General features: G+C 42.7%; 2 protein-coding genes across 15 annotated transcripts in view; both read left to right on the top strand.

Annotated features, from left to right (window-relative positions):
• The window catches only part of SFT2D1 (SFT2 domain containing 1), a 100,089-nt gene that overhangs the window by 12,870 nt on the left and 64,384 nt on the right, over positions 1-22,835 (top strand). For 6 of the 14 annotated variants that reach the window (XR_012054652.1, XR_012054654.1, XR_012054653.1 and 3 more), the window contains exons 5-8: positions 1,148-1,183; positions 1,925-1,983; positions 3,321-3,350; positions 13,392-14,164. Coding sequence is in view for 2 of the 14 variants with exons in the window: in NM_001159744.1 (NP_001153216.1) it covers positions 1,148-1,183; positions 1,925-1,983; positions 3,321-3,350; positions 5,126-5,165 (165 nt within the window). In the remaining 12 variants the exon portion in view is untranslated. 14 annotated transcript variants of the gene reach the window in all.
• PRR18 (proline rich 18) lies at positions 8,062-9,394 on the top strand. The gene has a single exon (XM_002187926.6). It carries the CDS (start codon positions 8,175-8,177, stop codon positions 8,991-8,993), a length of 819 nt encoding a protein of 272 aa, XP_002187962.3. The 5' UTR covers positions 8,062-8,174; the 3' UTR covers positions 8,994-9,394.

Here is a 22,835-nt window from a genome sequence, read left to right on the forward strand (position 1 = left end):
TTGAAGGCTGTAAAAACAAAACACATCAGGGAAATGGAAGGAGAACAGAAAACAGAGCACACATCAGAGACCTGTGCAGAGAGGCTACCAGCAAAGTTGGGAAAATGAGAATGAAAGGTTTCATCTAATAATGAACATGAACACTGGGTGAGAGCCAAGACTTTTAGTATGGATATTTCAGTAAAACACAGAAGAACTGGTAAATTTAAAGCTTTGAAAACTTTGGATGAATTTGACTGTTTTAATTCCCATGCTAACACAAAGCTAGAATTGTAGGCAGTTCAGGAGTCACAAACATGTTTGGAAAATTTCAAGCATGTGTTACTTTTCTCCCTTTCAATAAAACACCAACAGATTTTTTTTCAAATGAAAATTGATTTGTGGTTTTGTACTATGTGTAATGAAAAATGGAGGAAGCCTGCTAAGATCTAGTGGAAAAGTTCTAAGTGATGGTTTATCTTGCACAAATGGTGTGATTATTTGGCATAGTAAACCATATCATTGAAACATGCCATCTAAAGTGTTTCAGTACCTCAAACAAAGCTTCATGTGAGCTTTTTTGCTGTACCCGAGGCAGCTGCTCCCTAGTGGACTCTTCATTAGTGTCAGAAGTTGAAAAAGCACTGGCAGAGAAGTCCTGTATTTACCAGCTCCTGTAATTGAGAATGGATATTTTTAATAAAGGGTTGTTTTAGCGATACAAACATCCTTCTTGTCAGAGACAGGTGTCATGAATGCCAGGTTAAAAATTATAGTCTGTACTGGAATAAGAGAGTAGCAGTTACCAGACTTCTTGATTCCTTTCAATAAAGCTTTATCATCTAAGCCCACCTCTTAATAGAACCAACAAATAAGGTTACACACAGCAGCTTATCTTCCTGCTGGTTCCTCAAGTCAGCTCCTGCCTTGTCTTCCTTTCAAGACTTGTCCCAGCCTTTCTGGCCATGCATACCTCATACTGTTCTTTGAAAAACAGCATGGAGTTCATCATACAGTCACTGTGAGACAGCCTTTGGCTCTGCTTGTTCCATAAGTCAATTTTCAAGTGCTCATTGCCCATTGAAAACATGGAAATGGTTACTGTGCTTGATCTGTTGTGTATTTGAGTATTCATTCTTTTTTTCTTTGTCTCTCCTCCTCACCCCAGCTTTGCCTGATATTGACTCTGTGTGCTGTATTCTGGGTAAGTGAGAATAGTTTTTTTTCTAAAAAGCAATCTCAGTTGGTTAGTTTATTAATTGTATTGTAGCTTTAAGATACAGTTCAGTGGTGAAGGAAAGGTGAACTCGTGTGGTGTTTCTCTTGTTGGCTGCAGTTGAGCTCAGGTGTAGTGATGAGCCTGGTGGCTGTAAAAGCAAATGCATCCTTCCACCTGCATGTGATGTAGATGAGAATGCAAAATCTAGAGCAATGGGCTCAGTCTGCAGATCTCTAGAATAAAAACTAAGAAAACCAAGTTCAAATATTGTTTTGTTTCAATGATGCACACTTGTGTCAGAAAATACCAGAGTGTATAGCCATCTTCAGAAGCCATGGATACAGAATGTTAAGCTGCTTAAGACAACAGAAAAAAGCCAGAAGTATCTTCAGGCGTCCTGGTTGAAAGCTAACTGTGATTGCATTCCATAGAAGTAAATGGCATGAACTTCCATATTTGCAGAAGTACAGTGAAGTGATTGTGTGTTAACACTGATTTGTTAGGTGTTTCCAAAGCTAGAAAAGGTTTACATAGCATGATGCTAATGGAGTGATGGATAAAATGAATGGAGAGTTGTTGGGAAAGAAACAGCAAACTAAGACAAGGAAATTAGGCATTTTCAGCTAACTCAATTCTTGATTGCTCAGTCTGTGCCAATTGTTTGCAATACAGGCTGGTGTGGTGCAAAATGTACTAATTTGCTGTATTTGTTTTATTTTTGTTTAGTGGAACAAAAAAGGTTTGGCGATGTTATTCTGCATATTGCAGTTCTTGGCAATGACCTGGTAAGAGTCTTAAAATTCCTTTTAATTTCTTCTCCCTGCCCCTACACCCGCATGATTATAAACCTTTATAGATATGATTCATATATAAGTGTGCCCAAATGCTAGCCTCAATCTGTTTTTTCTCAGCTAGGTTGTGTAACTCCAGCAAAATTTATATTCAGTCGTCTTGCAAAAATGGTAATTTGAAGTATATTCTGCAATGTGTGAACATATCTGAAGCCTTATGAAAGGAATACATATGCAAAAAAAAAAAAATGTCATGCTTTTTCTGTATTGTAAAAGTATACTCTCCTCTTTTTTGAATTCTAACTAGTTTTTGATTTTTGAAATGAAAGAAACGAAAGAACATTTTCACAGGGTACATCCTGCCCCAGGAATATACTGGGTAAAGAGTGGGTGGATGTGAGAGGGTGAATTTAGTGCAGCAGGTACTGTGAGGACCAGGGGCTCGGGGGCTGGCTTTGGCAGTGTGTGAGTGCCATCAGGTGAATGCTTGCAAGCCTGACAGAAGTTCTGGAAGTGACTGCCTTTTCCACAGAGATACATGCTTGGTGTCCTTGTCCCAGGTGAATTACTTGGTGCTCACTCTCAAGGTGACCACAGTTCTTGCTTGAACTTGCCCTGGGTACACAGTCTGTACTGAACGTGCGTCTGAGGACAAGGAACCATTTGTTCAGGACAGGGATTGTTTGGCATGGTGCTAGATAGAGGGAGAACCGCTAGCTCAGACTGTGCTGCGTGTGTTTGCAGCAGACAGTTCACATTTGTTGAGTGTCCTGGGGTTTGATCAGGCTGGGCATGAGAACAGAACACTGCCTGGAGGCTTGTGATAAGCAAGTTTCAGAGAATAATAGAATTGTCAGCTGATTGAGTGTCACAGTTGTGGAATATTATTCATCCTACAGTATGTATCTCTATTTAGTTACATAAATAATGTTAGATGTATATTTGCATAGTAATTTAGATTGTCTTTTAAACTAGAAAAAGTTGTCTCTATCATCTTGAGTACCATTTTCCCACGAATCTGTATTCTTTTTGGATTTGGCAATAGTAAATCTATTTTTTAAGTTCATATGGGAAAAAAGTTAGGAACTACATTTAAAAGAAAAAAAAACTTGACCAAACAAAGAAAAAGTAAACCACCAAATCCATGTCACTGTTTAGTTCTTTTCCAAACATGTCTTATTTTCTCAGGTAAGCATTAAATTAAACAGGTAGTCTTGTTTAAAATTTTGTTACAGCAGGTTGCTTTTATTAATCCTGGCCTAAAGTGAAATAATTTGGTTCTAGGAGAGACATGAACACTCTACAAATACACCTTTTCCTCTTTTTTTCAGGTATAGTCTGTCTTATATTCCTTTTGCAAGGTGAGTCTGCATAATAATTTCTATCTTAACAAAAGTCAGTTACTTTTATGCTGAGGAAAGGCATTATGTACTTTGTGTGTGGAAAAATAAAGCATCCTCCTTTTAATTTTTAGAAAATGGCATAGCTGAACTTAAAAGTCATGCTTAATATAAGCTTTAAATAGAAGTACAATACACAGTAATTCTCTTTAATAAATTTCTCTCTAGTTTCTACCACTGAAAATTAATCAAGGTTTTGTTTCAATAATGTCTCCAATGATTTAACAATATAGTGATGCAATAGTGACTTTTCTGATACTAAAATTAAAGATAACTTAGGATCTGAGGTCCATGTTAAAAGCAAATAAGCAACATAGGGGCAGCTTCTGTTTCTATTTCTGAATTCCTCCATCGTTTTTAGGAGGGGAAAAGGCAATGCTTTGTCTTTACTTCCAGTTTGGCAAGCTCCTCTCTGCTCCTCTTTTTTTTCATTCTTGTGTGTACAAAAAGGGAATGAAAGCAGACCAAACACTTAGTGAAAACACATGTATGTAATCAAATGTAAGAATCTTTCTATGATTCATGTAAAAGGCAGTTTGAACTTCCTGACAGTGAGTTTTTTTAAAAAAATTAAGCACTTCCATATCATTTAATGAGGCTTGCTGTAGTAGAGGTGTGGGGGAAAAGAATACAAAGTATTGTCTATCCCTTTCATCTGATATTTTCCTGTAGCATCGCCAAAAAATCTGTTCTGTTTTTTTGCAGTTTCAGATTTCATCTAGGAAGGATTTTTTTTTAAGATAGTTGTTGATAATTACAGTGAATAAAATAATTGAACTCAGGCTTCAAACTGTCACTTTACTATTTCTGACAACTCAGACTAACCCAGACAGAAGTAGTATTCTGAATTCATATAGGTCCAGTGGCTGTGAGACAGTCTCAGTAGGTTCATTTCTTTTTTTCTTGTCTTTTTTTTTTTTTTTTTTTTTTTTTATTTTATTGCTTTCTCTGTAGAGAAAGCAAGTTGAGCTTCTGGTCTTTCTGACTTTTTCTTCCCTGTCAACAGTACTTCTAAGTTCTCGGCAGAAAAAAAAAACTAGGCTATGTGCATCAGTTAACTCCTTTGGGTTTATCTATCTATTAGATTTTATGAGCTAAAGAACTGAATTTTATACAGACTGCTTTTAGTAACACTGATTTCTTTAGGGATTACTGAGTTATTTGCTTTTGTGGAGTGGTATCATAAATTTGATGCATAGACTGCCTTTCTTATGGGAACAATGATCTAAACCATGCTAAGTGCCAGAGAATAGTATTGTGTCATTTGTTTAAAGTATGCATTTCTCTTGATTTCATGAAATTATCATTCCTTGGTTTAACTCTATTCATGGTTTGCTATTCAGAACATTTTACTTGTTCATGGGTTTTTTGGGGTGGGGGTTGTTGGTTTCTGTTTGTTTTTTCCTAAATTAATGGTAGCTCTCCTGTTGACCTGGCAACAAAAAGCCCCACCAAACCAGATCCAAATGAAAACAACAAATGCAATAAAACCAAAACCCATACAGGCGGAGTGACTTTACAGAGTGATGATAGTACGTTTCTTTATTTTTGAAACTGACTAGCAACAGAATACAAATTCCACTCCTTAGTAAGTTGGCGGAGGCACTCACACACAGATCCTGCTGTTGATTAGCTATTGATATGTCTTTAGTTTCTGCCATATTTGTAATTGTAAATAGGTAATGGTTTGTTTAGATGTTTATAAACAAAATAACAATTTTTTTTTTTTTTTTAAGGGATGCTGTGATTAAATGCTTCTCATCCTGTCTAGGGTAAATTAAACCCAGGAACCACTGTCCACTTTAAAAGGCAACTTTTTCCTCTGTAAATTTTGCTTAAAAATCTCTACTTTTCCAGTTCTGAAATACCCAGTGGGAGTTCAGTATTTTCCTTGCCTTTTGCACTTGGGAGATTAAATAATTTTTACTAGAAACACTTTATAAAATAATTTGGAGAATTATTTGTGTTTACCCTGGAACTTCCAGGCTTTTTTTAAATGAGAAAGTACATTTAAATACTTAGTACAGAGTAGTCTTAACACTACTTTGTAATCCCCTTAGTTTATTCCCCAGTGGAGGCAAGTCACTAAGGCCTGGGTAATATGCATAAAGATTTCATTTGCAGTTCTGTCTAAAACTTGCAGTGTGCCATTTATGTTTGTGTATTATCTATTGTATGCTTTTCCAAAGACAGGTTTTATAAACATTGTAAAGATTTGGAAGGTTGTAATTAACTTCTTCTTTGAAGTGTCTACACATGTGCCTTATGGAAAAAACTTATTGAGAATGTGAAAAGTATGTTTAAACTTGTTGGATTTTATTAAAAAAGTTGTATTTTAAATGTTTTTTTTTTTTAACTTTCATACTTAAATACTTTTTACTAAAAAAACTTATGGCTAATGTATGGGACTTGTGAAATAAATTCATTTTAAAAGTGCCTAATACATTCTTCTTTGAGAATCAGCTAAAGAGGGCTGAAAATTTCAGCATTTCACTTGAATAAAAATGAAAGCATAAATGTGTGTGTATGACTATATCCAAATTTGTTTAATAGATTTGTAGAACTGACCTTAAAGGTTCTTTTAGTATTTAGACAAACTGTTCATTCTGACTTAATCTGGAAATAGATTGAAGTACTCTAACACTTTGCCTGGCTCCAGTAAGAGGTTCTCATTTCTAATTTTTTCAGCTAAGAACTATCCAAGTTATTCTGGAACAAAGTAAAATCTTTAATGTTTGATGGTTGATATTATATTGCAGGAGGTTCTTTTTCTTGCTGGATGGATGTGCTTACGTATGTGTGTTCAAAACTGAGTTGGTTTGGATTTTTTTTTCTGTTGATCCACAAACCTAGAAGAAGGAAGGGCTTTGAAAAGATGTGATCTTCAGGGTCAGGAATGGGAAAACCTCAGTGTTTTTAGTATCCAGAGTTCAGGCTAAGGAGACAAATTGAGGTACAGTATGTTCCTGTTAAATCTCAGTGTATGTTGCAAAACATAGCAACAACTTTTGAGGAAGCTTTGTACAGGGTGATTGCATTATTTTGCAGCTCGACTTCCAACTAAGCCACGACTTTTAACTGATTAGTAACAATAAATTGCCAGGGAGTCACCCTTCCTGCTGGTGATGGGGGGGGGGCAGGCAGTTCTGGCCTCTCAGCAGGCTCTTGGGCTTGCTAGTGGTGTGTGATGTAGGGACGGCTATTCCAACTCTGCCTGTAGCTCTTGGGTGCTGAGGCACCCTTGAGTGAATTTTTAGTTCCTTTTAGTTTTCAACTTGCATTGAAGAGGAAGTAGGATATGCGTAGGCAGTTATGGGCATTGTCCTGGAAGTGACTGCCCCTTCCCCAGTCGCTGCTGCTGACTGGGAAGCTGACTTAAAAGATCCCATCCCGTCCCATTCCATCCCTAGTGCGACAGGGCCAGGCTTTCATTTGCGCCAGGGTTGCTTTTGCCCATCACCCACCAGTTCTGGTCATACACAATCACCTTCACTGTAGTCTTTAATTAGAATTACATTGGTTATTCAAAATTTATTTATTCATTTATCCACTGTGGTAAATTATGATGTTACCATTCATCTGTTAACACTTAGATCATCATGAGAGAATGGGTTCAAGAACGAAAAGTTCCATGTACTACTGGTATGCTTCTATATGAACTTTGGCCTGTTTGTTACATCATGTGCCTTCCTTGGCTTTTTTCTCCCCTGAACATTTAAGGGTTTACTTTGTCCATCTGCATACAGGGTACAGTCTGTTTTGTTCTGCCTGTATCTTTTGCTCCTTCTCATCCTGTCTTTGTTTACTGTGTCTGAGTATTCCAAGAGCTCACAGCTGGGGAATCTTCACAGTATAGTAATACCGATAGTGTGGAACTATAGGTGTGACGATCTGTCCATGTGGATTGCATACACGCTACCCATTTTGTGATAAGGTTTTGGTACCCTGTACTTCAGTACTTTGAAGTAAATGCTGTAGAAATTATATGCCATGACTTCTAAGGCTAACTTGGAGTGGTGGTAATCATCTTGGATCCATAGGAAATATATGTTTACTCATTACTGCTCCATGAAACTTCTCCAAGCTTCTGTTGTTGGCTAGGGTACTTGAAAAGATAGGAAATTGCAGTCTTGGATATCACAAAAACCAAAAGCAAGCCCCAAACAAACAACAAACCTCCACCGGCAGAATGAGCATTAGCTCTGTCACAGAAGGCATTGACACTAGAAGAAGGATCTCTGGACTGTACTCTTCATTACCAAACCAGGCAGCACTTGTCTACTAAGTCTGAGTGAGACAGACCCTAGGTCTCAGTGTGTCTGTCTCTTCTCCTGGCTACCTGCCCTTATTCACGATACTTAAAGTAATCAAAGAGCTCAAAGTATCATTAATGTTTTTAAGACGGCAAGAGAATTAACATTATTTTAAAATATTGCCTTTTCACGCTTGGACGCTTGACGACTTCGGGAGGAATTTAGAGTCTTTTTGCCCTCGGGGCGTGAGCCCGCCATCCCCTTCTTCGGCTCCGCTGGAGAGGACCGGGAAAAGGCGCCGGAGTAGCGCCGCATTGAGCCCGACCAGTGCAGCTCGTTCAGGAGCGCGGCCAGTGCCGGCACGACCCCCGTCCCCGCCCGCACGCCCACCCCGCGCTGGGGAAGGGTGTTCCCGGGGCGGGCGAAGGGCGGGGAGGGGGACGGGTTATCGAGAGGGAGAATCGGCGGCTGTCGGCGCAGAGCTCGCTCGCATTCCGCGCCGGCGGCTCGGGCTGCTCGTCCGCCTTTGGCCATGGGGCTGCAGCCCCGGCGCGCCGCGGGGCCCTGCCCGCCCGCGGGAAGGAGCGCCGCCCTGCCCGGAGCGCGCTCCGCGCCTCCCTGGGCCCGCAGCGACGAGCCGGAGGGAACCCCCGGGCGCCCGGGCACGCTGCCGCCCCTCCTGCCGGCCATCCTGCCGACCCCCTCCGCTTCCCCCGCTGCTGCTCGGGCGCAGCCCAAGAAGCCGCCGGCGGCCGCCTCGGCCCCCAAGAAGGCAGCGCCTCGGCCCGCAGAGGAGAAGGTGGCGAGGAAGGCGCGGGGGGCGCCCCCGGAGCGGCCGGGCCCCCTCTCCAGCTCCTGGCCTTGCTCGTCCCTGCAGCGGCCGCCGCCGCGGAGACCACCGGCCGAGCGGGCGGCGCGGCCGCAGCCCCAGCCCACCCCGCCGCAGCCGCGGGGCCGCCCGGGGGCGCCGGGGGCGGGCAGCCGCTCCTGCGAGAGCCTCGGCGGGGCGCCGGGGGAGGCGGCGGGGCGTTTCTCGCTGAGCCTGCCCCCGGAGGCCATCCGGGTGCTGCAGCGCCGCAGCCTGGAGCGGCAGCGGGGGCAGCCCGCACCCTCTCCCGCCGGCAGAGCCGCCCCGGCCCGGCGCGGCGACCTGCGCGCCCTGCTGAAGGTTTCGCTGCTCAACGACCGGCACCGCTACGACGACGAGGAGTACGAGGAGGAGGAGGCGGGGGCCGCGGCGGACGAGGGGCTGGTGCGGAAATGCACCGAGTGGCTGCGCGGCGTGGAGAGCGCGGCCGGCCGCGACCACCCCGAGCGGCTGGAGACGCTGCCGCACTTGGGCACCCTCTGAGCCCCGCCGGGACTGGGGAGCGGCACGGCGGGGGCTGCCGGAGCGGTCGGACCGGGGGGAAGTGGGACCGCCATCCGCGATGTCGCGTTCCGTGTGCTGTTGTCGGCGCCCTGGCAGCCCGGGCCGGTGGCGGCAGGGGCCGGACAGCGGAGCCCCCGGCCCGGAGCCGATCCTCGGGGCGCCGCCGCCGCCGGGGCGAGGGACAAAGAGCGGCGCCGGCCTCCGCCCGCCGGTGCCCGGGTGCTGGGAGGGAGGGCACCGGCTGTGGGCGTCCTGCCTCCACCCTCGAGGGTTTTTTAAAGATTTCTGACTACTTTATAAAATGTGCGTAATGGTTTTGTATATTTGTACATAAAATCTCATTTTTATTTATTTGAATAAAGGACTCTTGTGTTGCGGTAGCCTTGGTAGCTTGGCGTTGGGCTGTCCCAGCGCGGCGGTGTCCATGAGGTAAGGATGGCGGGCCGGTCACCGTGCGGAGAGCCTGAGCCCCTCGGAAGAGCCGCCGACACTCGGCTCCAGGGAGAACACAGGGCCGCGGATCCGGCGAGGCGGCGGAGGCAGGGACCGAGCAGGCGGGGCCGAGCCCGTGGCTGCCGGGGCAGATGGCCGCGGAGCCGGCGGGAGCGGCGCTCCCGGGGCGAGGCGGGCGCAGCGGGAGCGGGATGGGGCGGTGCGGGCGCCCGCGGCGTGGGCACAGGTTGCTCTGGTTCCCTGCGCCGGCGGACCAGAGAGGAGAGGCTGGGTTTGAGCGATTTCATCCCTTCCCAGGCAGTAATTCAGACCATTCGAGCCACTGCCAATGTACGCGGTGGAATAGGAGGGAAGGAAAGAGGAAAGGAGGGAAGGAGAGAGGGAGGGAGCACAGAGGCAGCATCCTTTGTCAGCGTCCCCTGGCCTCCAGTCCCCGGGGCCCGCTGCAGCTTTGCCCCCTCCGAGCTGGGGCCATGCCTGGTGCTCTTCCGAGCTCTGTGTGTTGGGAGAGGTGAGGGGGTTGGGAGGCCAAGTGTACAGAATTTACGGGTGAAAAGGGAAGGACAAGTCTTTTCCAGGCTTACAGTGTCTCGGCCACCTACTGTTGCTCTTGCATTGTTGTTATCCAGCTTTCCAGAACAACAGACCTCAGCATTTACTGTGATTTTATAAGTACTTTGCAAATGAATGTTTGAACATGTAGGAACGCATTCAGCTGAATTTACTTAGCGGAGTAAAATTTTAGTGCCACAAATTATGTATTATAAATTTCACTAAGACATCAGTTGTTTACACCAAATGATGTCTGTACTGACTTCCATTAAATCATGTGCGATAAACCTTTCTGTATATTAGTTACACGATGTAGCCATGTGCTGCATTTTGCTTTGCTCCATGTTTGTTCAAGTACCTTTTTCTTTTTTTCCACCTGAAACTTAAGGAATGACTGGGGAGGTGGTTTGAGAAGATAAATATTTATTAAATGCATTGTTATTGCCATTTTTAAAAAATGAACCAATATAAGGCAATTGAGAAATAGCCATGCTCAAAGGCCAGAGACAAAATCATGGGGCATGAAAATTTATGGAGACTAATTCTATTTCATTTAAGAAAATGTAGAGGCATTTGTAGTGATAGCTATGAAACACATGCATTTTCATATCATTTTAGCTGAGTCTGTGTGTAGTTTATATTACCAGTTTTCATTAACATCTTCAAGTAAATCTGCCTCAACAATTGCAAACTTCCTGCCAAATTTAATATATGCTGGATTGATGTCAGAACCACTTTTTGTTGTTTTTCCTCTTCTAACAATAATGGAAATGGTAGTAGTTGGGCTGTTAGCTGAGTCTTCCTTTTGTTTCACTTTTGGGAATGTGAGTTTATAAATGAGCATCCTGGACTCAACGTTTTTCCTTAACTGCTCCATGGTTTCATATTAACTACAATCATCTCCAGTTGCAATGAAATGTGCTTCACTCATTAAGAGCTGAAGTGTGGTAAAGCTTACTTGTGAGGCTGAAAGCTGCTTTGTTCAGAGTCTGAAGAGTGGCAAAAAAATCAATAAATTTGAATGCACAGCTGCAGCAAATACAGTGTGAACTTGGGGTAAGAGGGGCTGGAATTGAAGGGCTGCCAGCTCTGAAAAAGAAAGAACCTGCTCCTAGAATGAAGAATTTGAGAATGGCCTGTATAGATTTTATTTATTTATTTATTTATTTATTTATTTATTTATTTATTTCCCCTAAAGAATTTATTTGAACAAAGCTGATCATGCAGCTTAGACCTTTTATGTTAGGTAAGTCATTGTGCATGGTAACTGGAAGCAGGTCTGAGATGAGCTCATCCTAAAATGAGGTTATACAGTCCTGATTTTGGGCTGGATGCTAAGAGCCATTGGACTCTCTGGAGTAATATAACTAATATCTGCTTGGAATAGTATCTCCCTCATTAAATGGTAACATCAAAATTTATTGTTTTCAGTACTGCCACCTTTCTGCTCTCTTCAAATGAGAAATTATGCCCTTAGTGTTCTGAATACTTTCAGCTGAAATCCCAGAAATCTTACAAGTGGTTCTAGAATAGACAGAGAAAGTTAATTCCTACAAACCAGCAGTGACTTCTGTTCCTTTTGCATGTTCTTACCTCTTGGTATTTTTTCAGTTTGAAAGAAAACTCTTGGATTCCAGTATCTAAAAATTGTAGTTAAACATAATCAAATCACTTATTTAATTCATTAATATGTGTTATAATAGACAATTGAGCCCAGTAGTGGGTTCCACAAGAAGAAAATGCCTGAAAATGATTTTTCAGAAAGTGATTGCACCCCTTTCTGAAAATTCAGAAAGTGGTGGAAACCCTTAAATAAGTCATTTCATTGTCTTAGTGCAGAATAGCTACTGCTGTCTACTATCCATTATTTAATTGTATGTCAGTAGGCATCATATAATGAACTAATCACTCTTCCTTTCCTTGATGAGAGGGCAGAAGTCTTATGAAGTGTTGAGAACCAAAACTCCCTTCCCCACTGATCCCCAGTCAGCCTCAGCCTTCCTCCATCTCTCATACACATGGGCTCAGGACAAGTTGTGATAAGTTGTGTTGGAAAATTCAAGTGGGATGCTGTGAAACAGCATCTTTTCTGTCCCTCTGCTGCACTGTGCTCAGTCAAGGTGAGAGAGCTTTCCCTGGACAGATAAGGACACTGCCAGCTTCCCCCAGTTCTCAGCCCATGCAGCTGCACCCCAGAGTGAGTATTGCTGTAAGAACCCTTCTGGTTCTGTACTGCTGAACAGATCAGGTGTCTTCAGGAGCACTTTTCAGTGGCATAGATCTGATTTTGCCATAAGAACCAAGAAGCAGCCTGGAAGTCACTACATTTGCTTTTTACCATTTATATATTAGTTATCTTCAAATTGCCTAAGCCTCCCACTCATAACCCTTTTAGCTCTTGAGAGTTAGGAGCAGCTGGTGCTGTGAATGCTTAAAATAATCAATAATTCCTTTGGGGTAGATAGCCTCTTCTTCCAAACATATCAGCATGATTTACAGTGGAAAAACACCCTGAAGCAACACATATTCTGGTATTTTTTTTTAAAGGTAGCTAATAAACAGTATTGCCTTCCTGCTGCCTGAGAGGCCAGACACAGGTGAAGCCCATGTTTTTCTAACTCAACAACCTCAGCCCTGTGCATTGCTGAGCTTGTTCTTGGGTTCTACCCCAACTCCCAGCTTCCTCACTCCACTCATACAGTTAGTACCATTTTTTTTTTTATTTCAAAGCTGAGAGAGGAGCATGTTACTGCCCTGCTTTTATCTTCTTTTGTGATCTTCTTCACCAGCATGCTTGTAAAACTCTATCAAGCAGTATTCCCTGAGCTATTGTCAAACATCTCCACTATCTCACACCCTTTCCAGGTGTGCCTAAGGGATCTGACACACAGCTGGGTGAGAGCATCAGTTTGGGAGCTGCTGTCCTGAGAGGACCAGTGGGTAGTGTCTGTCTTGGCCACAGCTGTCCTTTCAGTTGGGACGGCTCTTTCTTTGGTTTTGTGGGTGTTTTTTGTGAGATAAAGGCACATTGTGTTTGTTTTCTTAAGAAAAAACCTCTTCCCATTGGTAGTTTTGTGAATAGAGGAAGAGATTATTGAGAAGGTTTGGCTTTGGCACTTTGTGGAAGAGTAGTCACCGTTTTGCAATGACCAGGTGTGACAGCGTGTGAGCTTCTGGCTGACACTGTTGCGAGGAAGGGAGCCCAAATCAGTGCCAAGTCCCTACCAGAACCAAAGTTACTGCAGTTCACTTCTTGGCCTTCAAGAAAGATGTGAATATTTCTTTTCCCTTCCCAGGAAGGAAAACCTCCAGCAACAGTGTCTCGAAATAGTACAGGTAATTTGTTCAGTGCTGGTAATTTGTTATTCACAGGTGCTCTTGCTTCTTCTGAGAGCATGGGGAAAATGCTGTGAGCCTCACTGAGTGAATGCCTGCATCTGATGGGCCCTAGCCTTTATCTCACCCAGCTGCAGGACCAAGCAAGCAAACGCATGTGCTCTGAGTTAGGAGCCACTTCCAGAGAAAGAAGCTGGCACCCAGTGATAACAGTAAGTTGAGTATATAGATGATGTGATGAGGTCTTTTAATTTTAGGTCCTTTTTATTTTATTTAAGGAGCTGTCACAGGTTATGTTTGAAGGACATTATTTTAGAGCAATGTTTTTTTCCTCTTCTTTACCATATAAAATGAGGAATTGAGAGTTCTAGAATGGCTTAAAGATTTCTTGGTTTGTTTTTATTTTTTATAAAACTGGAAATATAAAAAACCTATGTAGGCTATGTTTTGCAGTCAGCTGTCTTGAGTTAATGACTGTCCTGGTTTTAGTTGAGATAGAGTTATTTTCTTCTCTGTACAGTGCTATGTTTTGATTCAGCATGAGAATAATGTTGATAACATACTGAAAGCTTTTGTTTTTTGCTAAGTCGTATTCATCCTAAGTCAAGAACTAATTTTTGTGTCTCATGCTCTGCCAGTGAGGGGACACACAAAAGGAAAACTGGGAAGGGACATTGCTGGGACTGGTGACCTGAATTGGCCAAAGGGTTGCTTTCATACCCTAAAACATCATGCACACTATATAAACTGGGGGAGTTACCCAGAAGGAGAGTTGATCTGGGTTTGGGGATGGAGTCTGGCATCGGTCGGTGGGTGTGAGCAATTGCATTGTGCATCACTTGTTTGGTTTTGTTTTGTTACCATTGTTACTATATATATATATATTTTTTTTTTTTTTTTTTTTTTAGTTAATTAACTCTTCCTATATCAGCCTGCAAGTTCTACTGTTATTTGTTCTTCCCATTGCACTGGTGAGGGTGGGGAGTGAATTGCTGCTGTGGTGCTCAATTGCCAGCTGCATGACAGTGACAATAGGTTGTTCTTATTGTGAGGTCTCACATTTTGGGTGGAAGTGCTAGGTGTGATAAAAACTCTAAGAATTACTTCTACACCCCAAATTAGTTTTGCTTTTTGGATAAATGAACTCTTCAGTGGTGGTCAACTGATGTTCAGCTCTCAGCACTCTGACTAACAGGAATGTAATGCTTCCATTATTTTTCCTGTCGCCATCACAGTTCTGAGTGCTGGAAAAAGCTGCATTTTGAATGAAAAGGAAAAAAAGGTTCCTAATTAAACACAAAAATAAATTAGCACTGAAACTGTTACCTTCTCATCAATTAGCATAGAAGAGAACATGTTATGGTAAATTCTGGTATTCCAATTTTATTTTATTTTTTTTACATTCTCTTGGCTGCCAGAGTTTCACCCGCCGGCATGGTCCCAGCAACTGAGCAGGTGCGTCACGCAGTGAGGGGCTGGGAAATGAATCACATCACTCGCTTTGCCAGGGAGTTTTCAGAATAGCAAAATGCGAGTGGGAGCAGCTTTAAATTAAAACTAACAGAGGCTGTTTAGCACTAGGACAGAAATAAGAGCAAATAAAAGCAAAATTCTGCAGAAAAATCTCTTGGTGCGTGAAGCACCTGAGAGCAATTGCCAAGGGAAAAGCTGGTGGGTGGGGGTGTCCCGGGTTGGGGCTGTGCTGCTCCCCTGGCACGGAGAACCCCAAGACCCTCCCAGGGCTGTCCCAGGGACCGAGCGGCTGCTGCTCTGTTTTCTGAAAGCATTTTATTTGCTTAGTGCCTAGTATGTGAAAGATCTTAGCAAAGATCCAGCCATCTTAATAGGTGCTCATATAATACAGTCCTCCCTGTGTTTTTTCTCCTGCAGCAGCCACTATTATAACTTCTCATATAGTTCCTGAGAGTGAGTTAAACCTCTCTCCCTTTCTCACCCTCACCCCTGAAGTGCGAAGTTTCAAAGCAAATAGAAAAAGAGCCAACAATTAAATTAATGTTCTGGTGAGGCTGTTGTGTAGGGCTATGTGTTACTGGGATGTATTCTTTTACCACCGTGTGAAGTGCTGAACAGATCTTGAGAGTGAATTTAAAGCCACTGACCAAGTGGTCTGTCTTACATGTCCACGTGCCTTCCCCATATCAGTTTGCAGTGCCTGAAATCTCTTCTTGGGACAGGCACAAACATTCTGTACAACCACCATTAAACAGGAACACTGATGCCCTGGCATGAAGTACTTGTTATGAGGATATTTTGTACTGCTCACTCTATTCAACCATGTGGTCCATGGAAAATGGATGTTTTTCAATTCACAGTGATCACTGAGCTTCTTTAGTTTTGTGGAAAATGTTTGTAGACTTCACTCAGGTCATTTTAGGGTAGAAATAATTTGGCTTGGCAGTCATATCTGAAGGATAATACACAAGATAGGCAATTGCTTTAAATTACAAGTACATGGAAAACATTAATCTATTGTTTTCAAATCTCATGGCTTTTTATTTTTTTCCCAGTGAGGCTACAAAAACATTCTGTCAAAATGGAAGGTAGTCTGACCCAGATACTCTTAACGATCACCATGATATCTTGATTTAAACTGGCACTATTGCAAGGTGCAATTACTGTGAAACAGCAAATACTGAATTAGTATTGATGCTTACAATGCCTTTTGGACTGGTTTTTGGTATGTTATTCACATGCCTATTGGTAACCTTGATATGGGTCATATTGATAGTTTACTGTAGGGGTGTCTTCTTTTTTCTGGAGTTCTTATGGAATTTGTGCTGCTGTATTGCTTCTCTAAGGTGTCTGAGATAAAAATCTTGCAATTTTTGGATTATTTTGAATATGCAGGTTATGTCATAGGATTTAATGATATTTCTGAAAGATTAAACCAACAGCCTATAGGCTTAAGTGTGGTAATCAAGAATCTCTACCTCCACTGGCAAGGTATTTTTAGAATGCTGAAAGGCAGAGGAACATACCTTGAAAATGTGTAGCTTTCAAAACTATAGACTGGGACAGAGAAGAAAAAAAAAAAAAAAGGAACAATTTTCCCATAAAATATCAGCTCCTCAAACTCAAGAAATGTATGTTTAGTATTTCTTACATAATACACTCCACTTGCTCATTCCAGTGAAAGCACCACTTGGCAGATAACATTTTGTAATCCATGGTTATACTGACACTTAAGTAGTGCCCTAGACAACCCATTTTTCTTTCTCCTTTTTGATGGATCTGAAAATAAATTTGAAGGCAATAGCTGTATCTCTAGCCTCTGGTGAATTAATACAGATCATAAGCAGAACAAAAGGAGCTCAACAAACTGGTTGTAGCCACCACTGGCTGGTCCCTAGTTGTGGCAAAGCTCCCGCCTTGGCTCAGCTGACTGAGCTGCTTAACATGCCTGCCTCCCAACCATCACACCCCTGAGCTGGAAACCTTTCCTCATCCAGTTTGCTTCGGCTGGAACACCCAGGGAGAGTTTCCACAAGGGGCGGAGTCAAGAGATGCAAATGAGATGTTTTGCTATAAACCTTGAGGGGAATTAGAGTGGGGGGGCTTTAAACCATTGCTGGTCAGAAACAAATGAATAGAGATGAGATGAGATGGGGCTAGTAGTCATGCAGGAGCCTGTTTTTGTTACCTTTTGGATGGGGTCATAGGAAGAATGAGATTTCATTACAGCTGACACAGACAAATGTGTCTACATTGACTGGTTCAGTTGTTTTCAGGGACAGCAGCCAGTTGTGTGAGTGAGTGATCCTTACTCTCACTCTTGCCTGGGTACAGCTAAAGAGCAAAGGGGTTCAGCTTTGCTTGTGAAGTAAGCAGAGTGGGTTACTAAGGCTTCTTTTTTAAAATTTTTTTCAAGAAAAAAAGGAAAACACTTCATTTACCAGAATATATCTAACACATCTGAAGGTCTTTGGTGTTTATATCTCATTCATAACCTGTAATTTATCCTCGATTAATATAACAACAATGTTAACAAAATAACCTCTGTTTTGATTCTCTGAATGGTTCACCATCCCTCTTTGTGGCTGTTTTGTTCAAAAATAAAGGAGGGGAGGGGGGAAATGAGCATATTGTAGGTACAAAGGGAGAAGATAAAAGCATCAGTCTGTTTCTGTACCTCCTATGTAATATTGCCATAGTAACGAGGAGCTGACTGTGGCTGTTCATCACTGAATGCTGAGGTAAAGCAGACACTCTTCTCATTCAAAGGAATATTAGTGAAATACAAATTTTTAAGGTGTCAATAAAGAATTAGGAAAAAATTATCTGCCTTACATAGCACACTCTAAGAGGTAATAATAAGGTGCCACTTTGAAAGAAGACAGGGCAATTAAAGCATTTAGCAAACATCTATAATGCTGTAAATCAGAGTGTTTTATCTTCCACACAAAGCCATGCTGAGGTGTGATGTGCAGTCACAGATGATATATTTTGACATGAAATGTGCATGAGATGAGCAGCTCTCTCTTCTCTTCTGCCTAATACATTTCTGGCATGGCAATTGGCTCTGGCTATTGCCAAATATTTGTAGTGCAGCATTGACTGGCCATGCTCTAATCCAGATTAACATAGAAGTGGGTGAAGTATTTTATGAATTTAGAACTACGTAATGTCTCCTAGATCCTGGTGTTATTTTTTAACCATTAAGACATTTGAAGAGAGAATTAAATTATGTTCCAGGTGTGTGCATCAAAAATATTTCTATTTTTGAAATTCCAGTGAAAAGAGGAATAGTTCAATTGCTCTTGGGAAAAATCTGGCAAGGATAAAAATGTGCACTGATTTCGGTGCACAATTACAAACATAACTGCTACTATTATAATTCCTCTGCGCTTTACAGCAAGAATTTGACATTTAAGTTGTTGCATTTTCGTGTCCGATAGCAGCCTTTTTTTCTAAATCCTCTGTATTTGATCAAATGATAGATTTAACAGGATGTTTTACTCTGCACACACTCTCAAAGGTCTTATTAAATTGAAAGTTGCAGGTTCTGGTTTTCTTTTCTGAAGGCTTTTTCAGACTGAAGCATGTTTAAAATGAGGGCTTGAAGCATGGAGCAGAGCTTTGCTAGCAGCCATGGCTATCTTCTGGGATCAGGAGGTCAGAAGGGGCTGCAGGAACAGATTTTCCTACACCACCAGTGTTCCCCACCATGCCTCATGCCTCTGGTCAGGGTTGCAACAAGGACAAGAGCTTGAGGCAACAGCTCTGGGGAAAGAGATCTGTGCTCAGATGCCTGGGAAAATGGTACAGAGTCAGGTCAGAGCCAGGCTGAAAGGATGGAAAGACTCAGCCAGGAGGAGCAATAGCTGGAGGCTGTCATTCTTGGAACTTGTAGAAGCGGAGACTGAGCTGAGAATGCTGGCAAATCTCTGTGAAATGCCAAAGAAAATGGATGTCCCATCTCTTCCTATGATTGACTCAGGTAGCAGGTGACAAACTGGCTCCACAGACAAAGCCACTTTGTTCACTCAGCTCTGTGCTGGCAGGAGGAAGGCCGGCATTCACTATTTCCTCTTTGTAAGAAACACACCAGCATGTCACACACACCCGCACACTGTGGTTGTGGGACCAATCACACTGAAGTTAGGTATGAACTAGTTCATGCATCTCCTATTATTTATATGCTCATTCAGCCTTTTTCAAAGTGATTTCAACATCACTTACTGCTCAGGCTTTGCTCTTCCTTGTGCTGCCTGGTTGTATTTCTAGAAGTTATTTATGCTGTACTGTGATGGGTTTTATGACAGCTTCCTGCAGTGCCCACTGGAAAATGGCAGAACCTGCCTAATTATGCATCCTGTTGGGCTGCATATTGACATGTTCTGGTTGGTTTTGACCGTGTTCCCTGGTAAAAGGCTGGCAAAGCCAAGCTTTCACCTCCTGAGCATACTAATGGGGTCTTTCCTGTGTTTCATCTGCCAGGGAGTCTGTGTGTGGGAAGGGAGCAAATAGAGATCATGTAACTTGGGCTCCTTCCACAGTTTGTACAGTTGCCTGAATGGTATTTTTATTACTTGGCCATGGGTAGTAAACACATTTTTGTTTTCTGTGAAACTGTGTCTTATCTGACTTGTGGAGCTCCAGTTTCAAAAACAGTTCTTAGGGTTTCAAGGGCAGCTTTGTGTGTGTGCGAAACTGTTCATGAAGGAGGTAGGGAACAAGGATTTGGAAGAAGGAAAATTTGTTTGTGGATTACTGTTCCTTCACAGACTACTGTAGCTAAAAGAAAAATCTGATAGTTATAGGAACACATAAAGTATGGAATTCTTCTCTACGGCTTCACATCCTTTCTTAGGGAAGAATTTTGCATCATGGGCATTCTCTTTGCCTTGTCTAGTAGCCTCAGAAGAGAAGTTTAAATTCTCCCTCAGTGTCATCAACAGCCTGGTTATGTTGCTCTCCTGGAAGGTGAGAAGATGTGTTTGCTCCTTCATGCAGAGGGCGTGAGTGCCCTGACCACCACTAGCAAAGTTTGCTGCTTGGTAGGAGAGTTTTCACCCTCAGAGAGATGACAGTGAAATGTTTTTGCTTGTAAAAGAACCCAGCTGTTATAGATAGTAACAAACTAATAGCTAATTCAATACAAAAATATAGAATGCAACATCTGAGCACAAATTTGATTAACATTTTTCTTGGGTACTTCTCTGTTACTTTAGGGGTTTTATTTCCTCCTCACCTCTGCAGCAAGGGTATGAAAAATGTCAGTGCTCCTGTGAGAGGGCAGATCTTCAGCCCTTAAGCCCCAGGCTCTGTTGGTGTCTGGCTTGGGTTTGTGAATGCTGTTCTGTGAGCTGAATGCCTCAGCAGGATGGGGCAGTGCCAAGTGTTGCCTCACTACAACTACATCCCTCTTCTTACTGCTGTGGATTCAGGCCCTTGTCTTCATTTTATAGGTGTTGTGATGCAGGTGCTTTTGCACAAAAAAACCTTTTTTTGTGGGGGAAAAAGATAAAGTACTGAGGTTGGGACTATAGTGTATGCTCTCTGTGGGTCTTTGTTTAAATTCTTTAGATAAAGTAGACAATGCATAATCTAACAGAAGGATGAAGCAATGTTGATACAAGGAAGTCTGGGTTCAACACAGTGCCTCATGTATAGCCAGCAGTAAATCCAACAAGTGAATGGCTAGTTGAGACCATTAGCAGACAAACAGGCAGATTTGAACTTGGATTTAGTAGTACATTTACAGTAACTTCTAAGCAGTTGTGTTCACTTGGAGTAAGATTTGGGTCACACATAAAGGAAACACAGGTATGCCAACATGGACCCTTGTGGGTCCCTTCCAACTCAATGTATATTGTGATTCTGTGATTTGTCTTTGATTGTTCTTCTGCTGAATACTTTTTTTGCTTTTCCTTGTGTACATGCCAGGATGCTGCACACTGTAACTCACTCTTGCGTGAGGCCATCATTGTATTACTCATATAATTTCCTCTTCATTCAACAACCACCTGTTGATTTATTCCTCGCCATTCTCGAGGCTGAATTACCCTTGACAGGTGCTGCAGGAGGGATGGAAACTCATGGTACAAGATATACTGCATACTAAGTTTTAAGCTGTGCAAGTGGAGATTTGCATGCGCTTAAAAGGAGTCTTAGACTGTCTTCTATCAGAAAGCTTTCCCATGGTAGTTTAGTTACTTCTTTGTTTCTTCCTGCACTTTTGCTGTGCTATTTTCAAGCCCATTTGAAGCTGGATCAGAAATAAACTTCAGATTTGTGTTGGTAGGGACGAAGTGAGCAGCCACTGATTCACAATAATGCCTCTTGACCTTGGCTTGCCTATCTGTCTGTTCTGTGTGTTGGCTGTAGACAGAGCTGTGAGCTCGGCTCCAGAGAGCTCACTGAATTGTCTTAGAGTGGTGCTGCTGGGGAGTGGTGCTGCTCTCTGTGGAAAAAGGCAAATGGGATGTCACCGGGGAGCTGCTGCAAGATGGAGTGGGGGAGCGGGAGATAGAAATGCAAGGTTGATGTGAAGAGGAGTAGACAGGAGCTAATGACATGGCAAAACAACAAAATATCTCAGTCTGTGGCATGGTTCCATTTCTCTCTTACAAACCTTGCACTGCAGACACAATTCTCAGTAGCATCATCTTGCCTCTAGAGAACATGAGCAACTGCACCATCTGTCAGCCTGATCCTCTCTGAGGCAGGAGATCCCCGAGCTGTTCGCTGGTACCTCGGGTGTTCCTTCATCTGAAACCACAGCCTCATCAGTGCCTTTCCCCCTGCTGCTTTTGGCAGAGCTGGAAAGGTTTGTTCACTTCTCTGCTCAGGATCCTTCAAAGGTTGGATTTGAAAATGAGAGGAGACCTGGCATGGGTGGAATTACTGCTGCTGATTTTAAGTTTCTCTCTTCAGCCCTCTCACTTACAAAGCATTGCCAGTGCCATAAGGTGCTATTGCTGTGGCTCTTTGCCCCAGGCGGTGTTGCTGCCTCATATTTGCAGGGTGAGGGCTTCCAGGTGGGTGCCAAGGCTGCCTTCCACTCTTCTCCACACTATGAGTGCCTGCAGGCCTTTCTGCAGGGTGGGAGCCACCAGATTATGCGTGCTTGCTCGTGTCCTTGGTAGCAAAGGATTACTTGTAATGAAAGTGGGATTCTTCCCACTGCGAGCAATGTGCCTCCTGAGCAGTGCTTTGGTGTTTAACCAGTGGGATGGATTTTGGATGGATTTTGCAAGTAAGCTGGAGGAGGAAGTAGTGGCACTTTATGCTTACATTTTTGTGTTTTGTTTTTGTTGTTTTCCTTTAACAAAACCAAGCTTCCTTTCATATGTCAGTCATTTTTATTGTACTGTCATTTTGCTTGTTGTCACATCTGCCTCATTTTGCTGCTTATTAGGCACACATTAGATATTCACTGACTTTCAAAATCAGTCACTGGCATTCTTGGGATTTCATAGCAACAAACTGTACTACAGAGAGAGAAAGAGGGAGAAGCAATGTTGTGCAGGAATAAAGTCAGTAATGCCAGATATTTCTGTGAGATGGCAACTATTTTCTTTGTAGTTGTCAGTCTCCTGCAAACAAGAAAGGTGTGGCCAGACTTCATCTCAAATAGCACTTGGTAGGGGTGAGTGAGTATGCATGTTAACTGTTCTGTGCTGCCCCTTGACCTCTGGCAAGGGAACTTGTGCCACCTCAGAAGCTTTGTGCCAAGAGCTATGGCTTCTGTGATTTGGATTGAGAGGACACTTTCTGTATGGTCTGTTTCTTGGGATGGCACTTAGAAACTTGGTGAGCCCAGAAAGGTATCAGGCTTAGTCAGGGCTGGATGCTGAGCATTTGATAGTTAGAATAAAAAAAAAAACCCCAACAGATAGAATATGCTAAATAATATTTTTCTGTATCTGGTATATGAATATTTTAATTCCTCAAGCCAGATCTGAGGTCACAGATCAGTGCAGGACAAAGAGCTGATCTGTTTTATGCTCCTGCTTG

Source organism: Taeniopygia guttata, chromosome 3 (assembly GCF_048771995.1).
Source record: "Taeniopygia guttata chromosome 3, bTaeGut7.mat, whole genome shotgun sequence".
NCBI lineage: Eukaryota > Metazoa > Chordata > Aves > Passeriformes > Estrildidae > Taeniopygia > Taeniopygia guttata.